This window comes from Grampus griseus (assembly GCF_964374135.1).
Source record: "Grampus griseus genome assembly, chromosome: 12".
NCBI lineage: Eukaryota > Metazoa > Chordata > Mammalia > Artiodactyla > Delphinidae > Grampus > Grampus griseus.
In genome coordinates this window covers 23,843,157-23,857,239 of record NC_139006.1, presented here as the reverse complement: position 1 = coordinate 23,857,239, position 14,083 = coordinate 23,843,157, and the positions used below count along the sequence as shown (strand labels likewise).

At 58.0% G+C, this 14,083-nt stretch overlaps 1 protein-coding gene across 2 annotated transcripts in view; it reads left to right on the top strand.

Moving 5' to 3' along the window:
* The window catches only part of PISD (phosphatidylserine decarboxylase), a gene marked incomplete at its 5' end in the record, with an annotated part of 37,093 nt that overhangs the window by 20,542 nt on the left and 2,468 nt on the right, over positions 1-14,083 (top strand). For both annotated transcript variants that reach the window (XM_082668511.1, XM_082668510.1), the window contains 2 exons: positions 13,333-13,569; positions 13,743-13,881. In XM_082668511.1, coding sequence (XP_082524637.1) covers positions 13,333-13,569; positions 13,743-13,881 — 376 coding nt within the window. The remainder of the gene's footprint in view (positions 1-13,332; positions 13,570-13,742; positions 13,882-14,083) is intronic.

The window sequence follows — 14,083 nt, the reverse complement described above, 5'->3', positions numbered from 1 at the left end:
CGCTCTGACAGAATGTTGGAGAACTGGGAGGACAGTCATGATTCCCATCCCTTCTCACCTGACGACTTGTTGCATAATCACGGGCTTTATTTTTCACTTGATGTCTGTCTGTTTTTTTAAATGGATATACAGTTGACCCTTGAACAATGCGGGTGTTAGCGGCACTGACTCCCCTCCCCCCAGCGACTGAAAATATGCGTATAACTTTACAGGCCGCTCTCGGTATGCGTGGCTTCACATCCTCCAATTACGTAGTACTGTAGTACGTATTTATTGAAAAAAGTCTGCTTATAAGTGGACCTACGCATTCAAACCTGTGTTGTTCAGGGGTCAGCTACTCCTGTTTTGTATCTTGCCTTTTTTACCTTATACATATTGCTACATATGATGATTTTGCAAGACTTCATGTAACTACATACGTTAAGTGGCTCTGCTACCATAGTGGATTCTGGTGCCCTGGTGGTTTTTACCATCGTGATTAACGTTGTAGAGCACATCTTTGCACGTAGGCCTTTTCCTCAGGCTGAATGCCTCAGTGTAGAATTGCTGTCTGAAGGGGTCTGGGCACCTGCACGATTTTTGCTACATGTTTGCCGTCTAAAACTATTGTACCTGTTTGTAATAGGCATTGTTGGGTATATGAACCACACTGGGTGTTACTGAAACAGTTGTCATAGATGAACACCATTCCTCTCTTCTTGCATTTGCTGCTTCATTCAACAGATCTTTGAGCTCCTTCCATATGCCAGGCCCTGTTGAGATGCTGGGGATCCACTGGTAGAGCTAGAGCTCCCATCCTCAGAGAGCTTCCCTTATTAGGGGCTGAGATAGCTGAGAAACAGATGGACACATGGACATGTCTAGTGGTTGAAAGGCCGTGGAGAGAACATAGGTAAAGGGCACAGTGTCTCAGGCTGGGGCAGAGCTGGGCTGGGACCAAGGCAGTCAGGGAAGGAAGGAAGGCCCCGCTTAGTGCCGTGTGGGCTGAGAGGGCATCTGAGGGGCCGGGAGAGTGGTCCAAGTAGAGGCTTGAGATGGATAGAGAACACTTGTCTCTGTTAAGGGAGAACAAAGAGCCCCTGTGGCTGGAGGCACAGAAGGCAGGAAGGTAGGAGGGCAGGAGGACCCGTGGCGCCAGCTCAGCCTGTCCTCTGAGTGAGTGCTGAGTGATCTGGGTTCTGATCCAGTTGTCCTGGCTGCTATGGAGACAGATTAGGGGACCTGTTGGGAGGCTCTGACAGGATCCCAGCAAGAGAAGGTGGTGGCCTGGATCAGAGTGGGGAGCAGTGGAGTTGGGGTAGGGGGGAGGCACTCGATTCTGGTATTTTTTTTATTGAAGTATAGTTGATGTACAGTATAAGTTACAGGTGTGCAATATAGTGATTCATAATTTTTAAAGGTTAAACTCCTTTTAAGGTTATTATAAACTATTGGCTATATTCCCTATGTTGTACAGTATATTCTTGCAACTTATTTAATTCATTAACTTATTTATTTTTGGCTGTGTTCGGTCTTCGTTGCCGTGTGCGGGCTTTCTCTAGTTGTGGCTAGCGGGGACTACTCTTCATTGCACTGCGCGGGCTTCTCATCCTTCTCATTGCGGTGGCTTCTCTTGTGGCGGAGCGTGGTCTCTAGGCATGTGGGCTTCAGTAGTTGTGGCACGCGGGCTCAGTAGTTGTGGCTCTCGGGCTCTAGAGTGCAGGTTCAGTAGTTGTGGCACACAGGCTTAGTTGCTCCGTGGCATGTGGGATCTTCCCGGACCGGGGCTCGAACCCGTGTCTCCTGCATTGGGCAGGCAGATTCATAACCATTGCGTCACCAGGGAAGTCCTTGTAACTTATTTTATACCTAATAGTTTGTAGCTCTTACTCTCCTATCCCAATATTCCTCCCCACCCACACCCCCCTGCCACTGGTAACCACTAGTTCTCTATATCTGTGAGTTTGCTTCTTTTTTGTTATATTCACTAGTTTGCTGTATTTTTTAGATTCCACATTCGATTCTGGGTATGTTTTGAGGGGAGAGTGGACAGGATGCACTGATGGATTGCATACGAGGGGAGAGAGAAATTGAAAATGACTCGTGAGTTTTGACTTGAATGGATGCGAGGGGTGGAGTAGCTCTTTACTGAGAGCAGTGGAGGAAATAGGGAACATCAAGAATCATACCTTAATACAGTTTGTAATTTGCTTTTCTTTAAATGTGAGTCCACTTCAACATTTTCATGTGTTTATTCTCTGTCTATACTGGCTCAGAGTATTTGTAAGTTTAACGTTTAGTCTGAATAGCACGGAACAAGGAATCCACCACATTCCTCTGGCTCTGGTCAGACCAGGAGTACGCCCTGCCCTTAGAACTGGAGCCTCGAGCAGGCCGAGTGCCACGCATGAAGGAGGGGACGCTTCCATGAGTTTCTTTTCAGGAACTCATGGTGTCCTTCCTGAAAAAGGTCAGGGTTTGGGGTCAAAGAGCCCGGCTACCTTATTTGGGCTACCTGGGCCTGGCGTTTGGCCTCAGTGGGGAGGGTGGTCGCCACCAGGCCTCTCTGGAGAACTGGCTTCAAGGGAGCAACACTGACCGGAGCTGGAAGGCCACCGCCTGTGCCCGAGCATCGCAGTCTGCGTTTGTGTGGCAGCTATGATTTCAGATATGCTGTCCTTTTTGTCCCTATAAGTCAAAGGGGGGAACAGACCTTCATAAGTGCTTCTTACCAAGAGGGGTGGAAGGTGTGTAGCGTCTGTAAGCCCAGGTCACCAGGTGACCTGGATGGCAGGTGTGTATGGGGGGAGTGCCCAGGTGTGCCGCCCCCCTCCCGCCGGGGTTTCCTGTTCCATGAAGGGTGGCATCTGGTGGCAGATTTCCCTTGGTCTCTGGTGCTTCTGAGGAGTCCTTTTTGCCTTCACGGGTCTTGAGGACAGAGGTTTAGGCGGTGGGGAAGCTGGCCTGGTAGAAAGGGGGGCCCTTTGGGGAAGAAGCCGTCCATGTGTCCCTCCTCCTGCAAACCAAGGAGCTGACTCTGCAGAGATGGGGCCCTAGGCTGCAGAGTGGGCTGTGGTCATCGGAGGGCTGCTGCCTGGACAGGAGGGAGGGGTTCGGCTCGGAACTGCCCCACCCGCCTCATGAAGCAGGAGTGGTGGGCATGATGCTGCCTCAGGGCCAGAGAGGCGCTGTGTGCTGAGTGTGGTCTTGAGTTTTTCTCCCTAGTAGAATTTAGAGGTTTTTCTGTGGCTTAAAGCAAAGTCTTCCAGTATTTTATTGTGAACACTTTTGAACAGAGTAGAAAAGTTGAGAGAATTGTTACCCACACACACTGCTTGAGTGACGAGTTATTAATGTTTCCTCGTATCTGCTTTGTCTCTGTGCATATGTACAGACTCTCCTCTGAGCCACTGAAAGTACATAGCAGACATTATGAAACTTCACCCCTAAACACTTCAGTCCACATCTGAGCACATCTGGTTTGTTGTCATCTCATCTGGCCATGGGGTGCGTTAGCACTGCTTCCTTGTTTCTGCCCTCAGTTTAGTATTTTTTAAATGTGAGGTGTGACTTTACAGTTCTGAAAAGGAATAAAGCCAGATCAGCCTGTCAGGTCTCCCACGTCGCTCACCGCTACCCTGTCGATCTGCACTTGGCATTTCCTTCGCTCCACGAGTCCATGACCTTGGACAGTGTAGAACATGTTTTGCATGTTTTTAAACTTCCTGTAATTTTTATAGCTTTATTGTTCCCCTCTGTGAACAGGCTGCTGTTAAATGAGAATGACATAGGTGTAAATAAATACCTGGTCCTATGCTGGCAGGGGGTGGAGATTCAGTAAGTACTATTTTACCTCTTACCTAATAGGTGTTGAGAAGACAGTTCTGGATGTTAAAATGGGCAGACAGTCAAGTTGGTGGGAAGTAGACCCTGCTGCCTGCCCAGCTCTGACCTCAGAGAATCCTGGCCTCATTCCAGGGCAGGAGGACATCTCAAGGCCTCAGGGACCTCCTTCGTGGTATGTGCCAGGAGCTGTGGCAGCCACTCCAGCCTTTCCTCTCCCTTGCCTCCTCCAGCCCAAGGGGGTGCTCTGTGCCTGCACCACTAAGGGGAAAGGGAATGGACAAGGCTGGGCTCCTGCCTGGAGGGAGCTTTCTGCTGGGCTTCCTTACCCTGCTGCACCCTCCTCGCTGCCTGGGTGGCAGAGAAGTCATCTGGGCTGGTGGGATTGCTAGGAAACATTCGAGAACACGAAGGGAGAATTTGGCAGGGCTGTGAGAAGCCTTCAGATGAAGGAATCACCTGAGGGTAGTCCGTGCTTGTCTGGGCTCCTGCCCAGGCTTCTGTGAGGCTGATAACCTGCCCCCTGGCTCCTCGTGCCAGCCTTGGGACACCGACCATCACCTCTCTTCTTCGAGGGGCCTCCATCGGCCCCAGGGAATGAGAATTAACAGAGAGCACCTGCCACCCCTGCCCCGCCACTCCCTTCTGTCCTCTGGCACAGCAGGGCACGGAGTTCACTCTGCAAGGAGCGGGGGAGTGGCAGTGGGTTGCCTGAGGAGGTTGGCCTGTCCACGGGTGCTGCGGCCAAGTGGCCTGGGGCCTGCAGAGCCTCGCAGTGACACTAGGTGGCACTCCCGCCCAGGGGAGTCCAAAGAAGGTGGGAGGACTAGAAATTAAGGACCAAGTGTGGGTGGCCGGAAGGGACCTCATTTGGGCTGGGAGAGTAAACTTTCCAAGGGGGTTTTTCTTACTCCCAGAAATTATGTTGAGTATTGTCTGGAATATTGTCCAGAAGGCATTTCCCTCCTGAGATGTACGTGGTGGAGGGCAGGTTAGAAGGCTGGGCGGGCTAATCTCAGGGCAGACCTGTGGGCTGGTTTATGAGTTTCCTAGACACCAGTCAGCCTGAGAGGCTTTGAATGATTACAGAGGAGTTCTGGTCCACGTGGAGCGGCCTAGTTGGTCATTTTACAGTGGAGAGCATCAGCGCTCCACAGGCCGCTCAGCGAATAAGAATCTGGGCTTTTGATCCAGACTTGTTTTTCCCCCTTAGGTCTAACTTCGGTCCTGCTGGATGCACTGCAGGCTTTGGGGAAGTCAGGACGGTCTTCCTGGATTTCTGGTTCTGGAATTTAGTGTTGCTAAGATTGTGTGTCAGCATCTTCCTGTGCTTTAACTCCTTTTTATTCCATCTCGAGTGGTGGTTGGTTGGAGCTCTGAGGTGAGCAGGGGTCTAAAGTCTCGCTGGGGCTCCGAGAATGCTGTGAGCCCAGGCTAGGAGGCTGAGTGGGCTGTGCACCTCCCTGCCTCCCAGTTCCTACTGGCGTCCCAAGGATCCCTCCAGCTTGTTACGGAGCACTTGGTTGGGCTGGATCCAGATGAGGGGGCAGGTGTGTGGGGCTGTGTCTGCATGTTGCTGTGTCCTCTTCCAGGCTGCTTTGGCTGAGCTGCCCATCTCTTCACAAGCCCTGTCAGCTCTCTTCCGGGTCTAAATGTTGCTTTAGAAACTAAATTCCCAGTGGTCAAAAGAAGCTGGGGTTGTTCAGCTAATCAGGCTCCTGAATTCCACATGCTTTTTGTGGTTGAGTAGTGGTGGTGTTCCCCGCTGGACCCTCCCCCTCCCCTAAAAAGTGTTAAGCTGGTTCATTCCATCCCACGTTGCCTGCTTTCAGTGGGCATGGGGGTAGGGTGCTGACCCTGCAGTGGGGTACCATCTAGTGGGGTAGAAAGATAAGGTGAGAATCACCCCACAGGTCTTGATCCCCGCTAGGAAGCCTACGTGCTGGGCAGGGGTGGACCTTGCCCACTGGGTCTTGTTTGCTGGTCTGCACCAGGGGCTTTTGTGTGTCAGGGTGTGTCTGCCTGGAGGAGAGGGGGTGGGGTGAGGAGCAGCCTTTGTCTTCAGGGTCGGGTGTATGAAGGAGCGAGGGCTTTGAGGGCTAGAAAAGGTGTCTGGAGGTGGCTTTGTGTTCAGTCTAGAGAAGCCGGCCCTCGGGTGAGGTCCGCAGCACGTGGAGGCCCTGGCGGCCCGGAGGGGTGTGTGGGAGGCGCTCACGGCCCAGGGAGCCCAGCCCCGCCCTCAGGAGGCACCCGCGAAGTCCTGTGGCCGCCTGCCGGTCGCCTGTTCCCGCCGCTCCCCTGGCCCCGCCCCTTCCCTTAAAGGAACCCCAGGCTGGGGGGCGGGGCGCGGCTGACTAGCGAGCCTGGTGTCCGGTCTCCTGCCGCTGCCCCTGACTGGGTGGAGCCGAGCCCCCGCACGCAGTCAGGCTTCCGAGGAGCGAGGAGCGGCGCCTCCCTGCGAGTTCAGCCGGTGCGCGGCGCCGCGGAAGCCAGCGGAGCGGACCACCTGCTGGTGAGTGAGCGGCCGCGGCCGAGACGTCCCGCGCAAGCGGAAGGCCTGCTCGCGTAGCCGGGAGGCCGGTCGCCCCTCACCGCTTGGGGCCTGAGGAGCCCACCCCCCAACCCCGATCGAGTGTGGCTTCCCTGGCCCCACACGGTGGGTCACGGGGCCGGGCAGGATGAGCTCACTTCCTTCGCGTCGTGTAGCATCTCCTTGCCTCCCGGCCCGGAAAAGGGAAATGTGGGCGTTGCGGGCGGCTCGATGTCCTCCTGCGCCCATTTCCTCAGTTCTGCCCGAAGGGTCTGGGACGGGCGCCAGAGGGGGAGGGAAGCAGCAGTGTTCCTCGGTGGGACCCGGACGTGCTGCAGTTGTCACCATGTACCAGCCAAGGGGCAGGAGGGGGTGACACTCTGCCCTTCCCAGGACCCCGTTCCCCGCTAGTGCCAAGGATTGCCCCAGAGAAGGTTGCTTTCCTTCAGGGGATTTAAGAAAGAGTCTTGCCGAGTCCTGTCCCCATCTCTACCGCCCTTGAAAGAGGTGCCTCTGGATCCTTCTCTCTGCTTCCTCTTCTCTCGCCCAAGGCTTCCCCAAGATGGCTCACCCGTTTCACCTGGGAGAATCCATTTTCCTGGTTCCCTACTTCTGACATTTTGTCAGCTTCTAGCCTTCGAACTCAGGGGAGGAATGGTTGGTGGCCCCACCTGGACACAGCTACCCAGCAGCCCTGCCCTCCAGAGCCGGGAGTGTGCACAGCAAGTCAGGCTGGGGACACATGTTTTGGGGGGCTCTGGGGGTTTCTGCTGAGGCTTCAGGCCAGGTAACTGGCACCCGGTGAGCTTTCCACCCAGGGAGCAGGAGCACATCCTTGTCCAGCTCTCGGGCTGGACACGTGCAGGGTTGCAAGGCCTTCATCTAGGGCGGTGAGGGGTGGGTGGGGATGTTGCAGCACCTCTGGGGTGTGAACCCCCAGAACAGCATGTCCTGACAAAGGTGAGCTCCCCCCAGCATGGTCCTGTTGAGCCATCCCTTCCTACTCACATCATCGCTGCCCCTGTGGTTTGGGCTCCTCTGTCAGAACTGCCTCCTCTGCCCTGTTCCTTCCATCTTCCCAGCGGTAGCAAGCTTCTGTCCTCCCAGAGCGTGGGTTTGGAAAGGGAGGGGAGGCACTGGGAGCCAGGTCTGGGGGGTGAGGCTGCACTAAGCTCTTGGATGGAAGAGAGGCATGGGGTTTCTAAGCAGAGTTGTTCTTGGCCTTGGTCACAGCTTTGATGTGAGACTCAGGGCGGGTGAGCAGGAGGAAGGACCCTTCGCATTTCCAGATGAGGAAACTGAGACTCAGAGAGCACGTGTGACTTGCAAGGCCTTTCCTAGCTCTCAGGGCGAGGGTGGGGGGAGGGCGTCCAGGATCACAGTAACCAGATTGTCCTTGCCCCCCACCAAAGCCTCTGTGTTCTCATGTTCCATATGGCCGTGTAATGACTTTAAAGTCCTACTGGTCATAGCCCCAAACTCACCTCCACAGAGTGTCCTTGAGACTCTCAGGAGAGAGGGAAGGGGTCTGTACTTCTCTGCTTCAGGGCGCTCTCCTTGCAGGCTCCTCCTTCAGGCCTGAACTCCCCAAGTTGCACTCAGGGAACCAGAAAGGGAGAAAGCTCTAGCTTGGCCTCCAAAGGCCACTGTAGGCGCAGAGGGCAAGTGGGGCTCTGAGATGGGGATGCTGGGAGCACTGTTGGTTGAGGAAGTGGCTCTGCTCCTGGGAAGTGAAAAGGGGTGACCTCTAGGGACCCCCTTCCCTCCGTCCTGCGGCTCTGAGCTAGTCAGAGGGAGTTGGCCTGTTTCCTGGTGGACAGCTGAATTCATGTCAGCTTGCTGGGGGCCTTTTGGGGAACACTGGTGATTTAAAAGAAACCTGACCCTGGTCTCAGTGTCTCATTTTAGAAGAGGAAGTAGAGTAGTGACAGAGACAGGACTGAGGCGTGAAGACCTCCTGCCCAGCTTCTCAGGGCAGTTCCTGGAGTCTCTCCAGGATAGCAGCTCCTTGGGCTGGTCCCCCAGAGTCCCCTCCACTGCCCTGGTGGGCTGTGTGGCCCAGTCAGGCCCCTGGACTGGAGGCCTTGGGGGAGAATGCAATGCAAAGGCACACACGGGGGATCTGCTTTGAGGTCCTGAGGTCTTGGGCCAAGCTGGGTTTGTCTGTGGCTTCCTGAATGTGCCTTTCTGACAACATCCTAGAGCGGTCAAGGTCCCACTGTGGAAAACTGGGAGGAGGAGGCCTGGCTCCCATCCCCGCCCACAAGGCGTCGCCAGCCCCCACTGTGAATCCCGGGTGTGCGAGCAGCCCAAGCTTTCTAGAGTTTCTAGAGTCGGGGAGAGAGCCTTGTCCTGGAGCCTAGCTTCAGGCGCAAACCTGACTGCCCATCACCCCGCTGGGCCTGTTTCCTGGGGAGCCACCGGGAGGCGAGTTTGGGGCCCCGAGGCTGGGAGGGCGGGGCAGGGCTGTGCTCCGCAGGTGGGTGGGGCTGTGCTCGGCAGGTGGGCTGTAGGAAGGGACTTAGCGGGACCTCAGCTCGAGCCTGGCCAGGCAAAAGCCAGAGTGTCCATGGGGCCTTGGGCAGGAGGAGGCCTGTGCGGGCACCTTCCTGCCATTCAACGGCCATTCAGCGAGGCGGGTAGCCTGGGGAGATGAGCTTGCCGAGGGGTCTTGGTCTGAGGTGGGGTGGGCCTTGGCAGGGGTGGAAATCCATGCTAACGTCCAAACCTTAGTCAGCCTCATCCAGCCCCATGGCCACTCACACCTAGAGATCTGGCAGGTGTCAGGCTGGCGGTTTTCACCTCCTTGGCTGAGGTGGGTTTGCCCAGGACCTCAGAAGTTCAGCCTGTGAGGGTCGAGCTATGGCCGAGTTGGGGCCTCCTGTTCGGTCTTGGCGTGGGGGCCTGGGCCGGGTCAGTTCTCTGCCTTCGGAGCAGCCCTGGGACCCCGCATGTCTTCATCTAAAGACGACGTGGGGCACGTGGGTTGGGGGCTGCGCTGGGCGGGGCTGTGACTCCCAGGCTGCAGAATGTTTGCTCTCCCCCTGCCTGTGATCTGCAGAGGCTGGGCGTCCTCTCAGGGAGCTGGGCGGCCGCGGACCAAAGTGCTGTTCCTCCCGAGAGAGATGGGAAGGCGGGGTGGCCGTTTTCCCTGAGGTCGCCCTGGTGCCCCTCTTCAGAGGAGGCAGGTATGGGGGACCCTGAGGCGGGGGCTGGGGACGACGACGAGGAGAGAGCCGGAGCAGGCCAGATGCTGGGGTCTCACTGCCGTGCCTCTCCCGCCTTCCTGCGCCCTCATCCCTCAGATGCTACTTTGTCATCTGAAAGGAAAATGGGTCAGGTCCCAGCGAGGGAGGGGCCGCCGGGGCCGCAGACAGGCCGACGCTGGGCGCCCGCCTGGAGCGCGGGGCTCAGATTCCCGCTTGTGCTCCTGGGTTCAGAGGCGCCGGGTCCCCTCCCTGCTGGAAGCAGGCAGGCAGCCAGGCCAGGGACAGAACGGGCCGAGGGCGGGGCCGGTGCGCAGGCCGAGCAGGTGTGTGATGGGTGCCTGTCTCTGCAACAGCCCTGATCCGTTGGACTGGACCTAGCCAGGGAGCGGTCCCCCAGCCGCAGCCGCCGGGGCGAGGAGCGGTGACAGCGCAGGAGCTCCGGGGGGGAAGGGAGGAAGGAGGAGAGACAAAGGGAGCGAGCCTGGCACTGCCTCCCTGCGCCGCCCACCATGTGTCAGTCAGAGGCGCGGCGAGGACCGGAGCTCCGCGCGGCAAAATGGTGAGATGCTGCGGGCCACGCCTGCGTCCTAACCTGGCCTCGCCCCGCCTTGACCTCCGAAAGGTCAGAGTTCACGTCCAGCGGCCCCGTGGTGGAGGTGGTGGCGGCAGCAGGGGGCCAGGGTACCAGCCCCCGCGGCTGGAGGGGCCCGGCCCGGGGGACCTGAGTCAGAGAGCCCATTTCAGGTACTGGGGGGCCAGCAGGCTGGTGGGCCAGTGTCTGCGCTGCGCCCCCACCCCGCTGCAGCGCAGCTCCTCCAAAATTGGTCCCTGTACTTATGCAGAGAGCGAGGTGGATGGGGGGAGCCCAGGGGAGAGCAGTGATGTGTCAGGCTTTGCTTGGCCCCTACCCACTTGCCAGACCTTTTTAAAGCTGGAGGGGGTGGGATGGGAGAGACAGTGGACACAGGGGGTCTGGTGAGCAGTGGAGAAGCAGCGCCTCCCAGGGCCACCATTGAGCTGCAGGGCCTGGCCTTCGGCTCAGTTCTCCATTTTTTTCTGCTTTTCATATCAGCTGAGGTGCCTCTTTGTTCCTTGGTTTGTTGAGCAATTGGGGGCAGAGGACAGAGCTTCTCTGAGAGCACACAGGCACAGATGGAGCCTTATTCTCCAGTTGAACGCAGTGTTTCTGTAGATGAGGAAACCGAAGCCCCGGGACATTCTCAGAGTGGGTAGCAGTGTGATCTTGTGATGGCCACACTGGGGCCTCAGGAGCACTTTCTAGGTCCTAGGCATGTGGCAAGGTAACTTGGGCCTCAGTGTCATGCCTCAGGAGGGCCAGGGTTCCGGTGGAAAGGCTCATCACAGAGTCTGGCTCCCTCGAGGCTGAGCCTGGCTTAATGCGCTGAATTTGAGCTGGTGGGGTCTGGGGAAGGCCCACCTACCTTTATTGGAAGGAGGGGCCTGGGTCAGGTGTATGTGGCCCCAGCAGACCTGGAAGGTGGCCTGAGGGTTGGCGGGGAGCTTATCCCCACCAACCTCTGGATCGTTTTGGAGAACCTGACCTGATGCAGAAAGAGCACGGGGATGGATGGAGCAGTAGCGTGCGTGTGTGTGTGTGTGTGTGTGTGTGTGTACACGCGCACTAGTGCTTGTGCATGTTTGTGTGTTCCTTTGTGATCTTGTCAGGCCCCTCAAATGAGGAAATAAGATGCTTGGAGCCATGAAGAGATTTTCCCAGATCCTGCGCTGCCAGGGGCTAAGGGGGATCAGACTAGCTCTCCTTGGAGCCTGTGTGGGCAGAGCTGGCCCCAGGCCGGTAGGGAGCCGCAAGGCAGGTTCTGCACCATCTTCCTGGTGCACTCAGCCCCAAGGTCCTCTCCGGGGTCCCTGCCAGGTTCAGAAGCTACTCCATCTGAGAGGCGCCTCACCCTGTGTGTCTCAGCTGACAGGCAGGTGGGGAGACTGGGAAGTGAGTCTGCCGACCAGAGGCAGCCAAGCCCCCACCTCAGAGTGGGGTTGGGATGAAGGAGTTTGGCCGGTGCTGCCCGACTCCATCGAGAGGCGAGCCTGCTGAGGGTGAGGTGGGGCCCCCAGTCCTCCACTGACCCTGGCTGTGTGCGGACATGTGCCCTGCAGGTTGTACTTCCCCCAGCTGGCCCTGAGGCGAAGGCTGGGACAGCTGAGCTGCATGTCCAAACCCGCCCTGAAACTGCGCTCCTGGCCCCTGACGGTCCTCTACTACCTCCTGCCCCTTGGCGCCCTCAGGCCACTCAGCCGGGTGGGATGGAGACCCGTGAGCAGGGTAAGTGTGCAGGGGCTGCTGGCCTGGCCTCCCCCCAGGCAGGCCTGAGGTTGGGGCCCAGGAGACCGAGGAGGAGAAGACATTTGTCAGATCAGAGGTGGTGCTGTGGGGCCTGAGCGCTCCAGCAGGGTCACATTGGAAGGCGAGCCTGTGGAGAGGGTGGGCTGCAGACAGGTGACTGTAACGGCCCACTGTCCACTGCCTGCTGTCTCTGCCTGCATTTCTGCCATGTGGGGACTCTGCTTCTGGAAAGAACCCACATTGGGCATTCAGAAAATGGTGCCTGAAAAGAGCTTAGGGGTGATTTTGAGAAGAATCCAAATTAATTTCTGGATGCCAGAGGGTGGTTCAGGGAGGCTGGAGCCTGTGTGGGCCCCTTTGAGTGAGGATGCCTTTGAGGACCCAGGAGCCCCAGGCAGGGCTGCGTGAGGGAACGGCCTGGCTGCGCCCGGCTCTCAGGCAAGCTGGCCCCAAGGAAGAAACCCTGCTCCCAGGCCCTTGGACAGCCCAGGTGGGCGTTGCCAGGGCTTGAAAGCTCAGGGGCACCTCTGGGCATTAGGCCTGGGGTCATAGGGCAGCCCTGGGCTGCCCCCGCGGATGGGCGTCAGCTGGGAGTGCTGGGAGCCGCTAACTTATTGCCTCTTTAAAGGTGTTTAAAGTTGGAGTGGAATTGCTTTTATGCTTTGGGGACTTGGTGTCTTGGTTGTGTTCAGCAAGCAGCAGCCACCAATTAGAAGCACGTCCCACTATGGCAGAGGCACTTGAGGTTTAAGAGGCTGCCCCTTCTGGGTCGTCTGGCCCTGAGTTTGGCTGGAGGGTCCGACTGAGAGGCCGAGTCCCCTCTGCCTCCTGGAGGAGCACCAGGTGGGGAGAGCTGTGTGGACAGGTGGGCTCGGCGGGCGTGTCCAGGTCCTCGGAGCGCAGGTGTCAGTGGTCAACCCGTCTGCATGAGTCCCCAACCTCAGGGTGGGGGGCGACGAGCACATGCGCTTTGGGCTGTGGACTTGCCCACACACCAGAGGCCTCTCCTTTCTGTGCTGGTCTGGGACTCGGGCAGTAGTGCCCGCGCCACGGCCTGTGTGACTGTGTCAGATCTGTTTGCCCCTCCCCACCTCAAGAAGTGAGGCTGTGTTGGCCAGTCTCCCCGGGGACTGGGGAGGGAGTGGGGTAGCTGCTGTGGGAAGTCTGCAGGAAATGGCTGACAGCTGAGCTGTAAGTCACTGTGTCACAGGCCTGGCCAGTACTGTGTGTGAGAGATGAGAGATTTGGAAGCTCAGTCTGGTTCCTGGTGAGAGACGACCATGTCACAAAGCCCTCGTGGGGACAAGCTGCTCAGGCCTCGGGAGGTGGCCCCCATGGGGAGGGGAGAGGGTACCGGCTGATGGGGAGGAGGGGGGTTGGGGGGTGAGCACACCGTGTGGCTGACTCACTCGGTGTGGCTGACTCACCCGCCTGCCCGCGGCCTGCAGGTGGCCCTGTACAAGTCGGTGCCGACGCGCTTGCTATCGCGGGCTTGGGGCCGCCTCAACCAAGTGGAGCTGCCGCACTGGTTGCGCAGGCCCGTCTACAGCCTGTACATCTGGACTTTCGGGGTTAACATGAAGGAGGCCGCCGTGGAGGACCTGCACCACTACCGCAACCTCAGCGAGTTCTTCCGGCGCAAGCTGAAGCCACAGGCCCGGCCAGTGTGCGACCTCCACAGCGTGGTGAGGCCCCAACCCCACCTTCTACTCCTGCCTCCGTACAGGCAGCTCTTGGCTGTGCCTTTAGGAAGAGGTGGCCTGGTGGGCACTCCTCCCAGGCCAAACCCCAAGAAGGAGGTGGCCCTGCCCTCTGCCCCCTGCCCTCCCCCACAGCGAGCCTCTCCTGGCCCTTCCAGATCAGTCCATCGGATGGGAAGATCCTCAACTTCGGGCAGGTGAAGAACTGCGAGGTGGAGCAGGTGAAGGGGGTCACCTACTCACTGGAGTCGTTCCTGGGCCCTCGCATCCCCGCTGAGGACCTGCCCTTCCCACCAGGTGGGTCCTGGCCTGGTGGCGGCCAGGCAGCTGTGCTGTGGCGTGGCTGCGCTGGATGTCAGAGGGTAGAGGGTGGGGATGGGAGTGGGTCCGGGAGGGAGGCCTGTGGACCAGTAGTTACTCTGCCCGCAGCTTCAGGCCTCCCTGGAGCCAGTGTCCAGGCTGCACGCAGGCTCCGTGTTGGGTAGCATCAAGTGCTTGT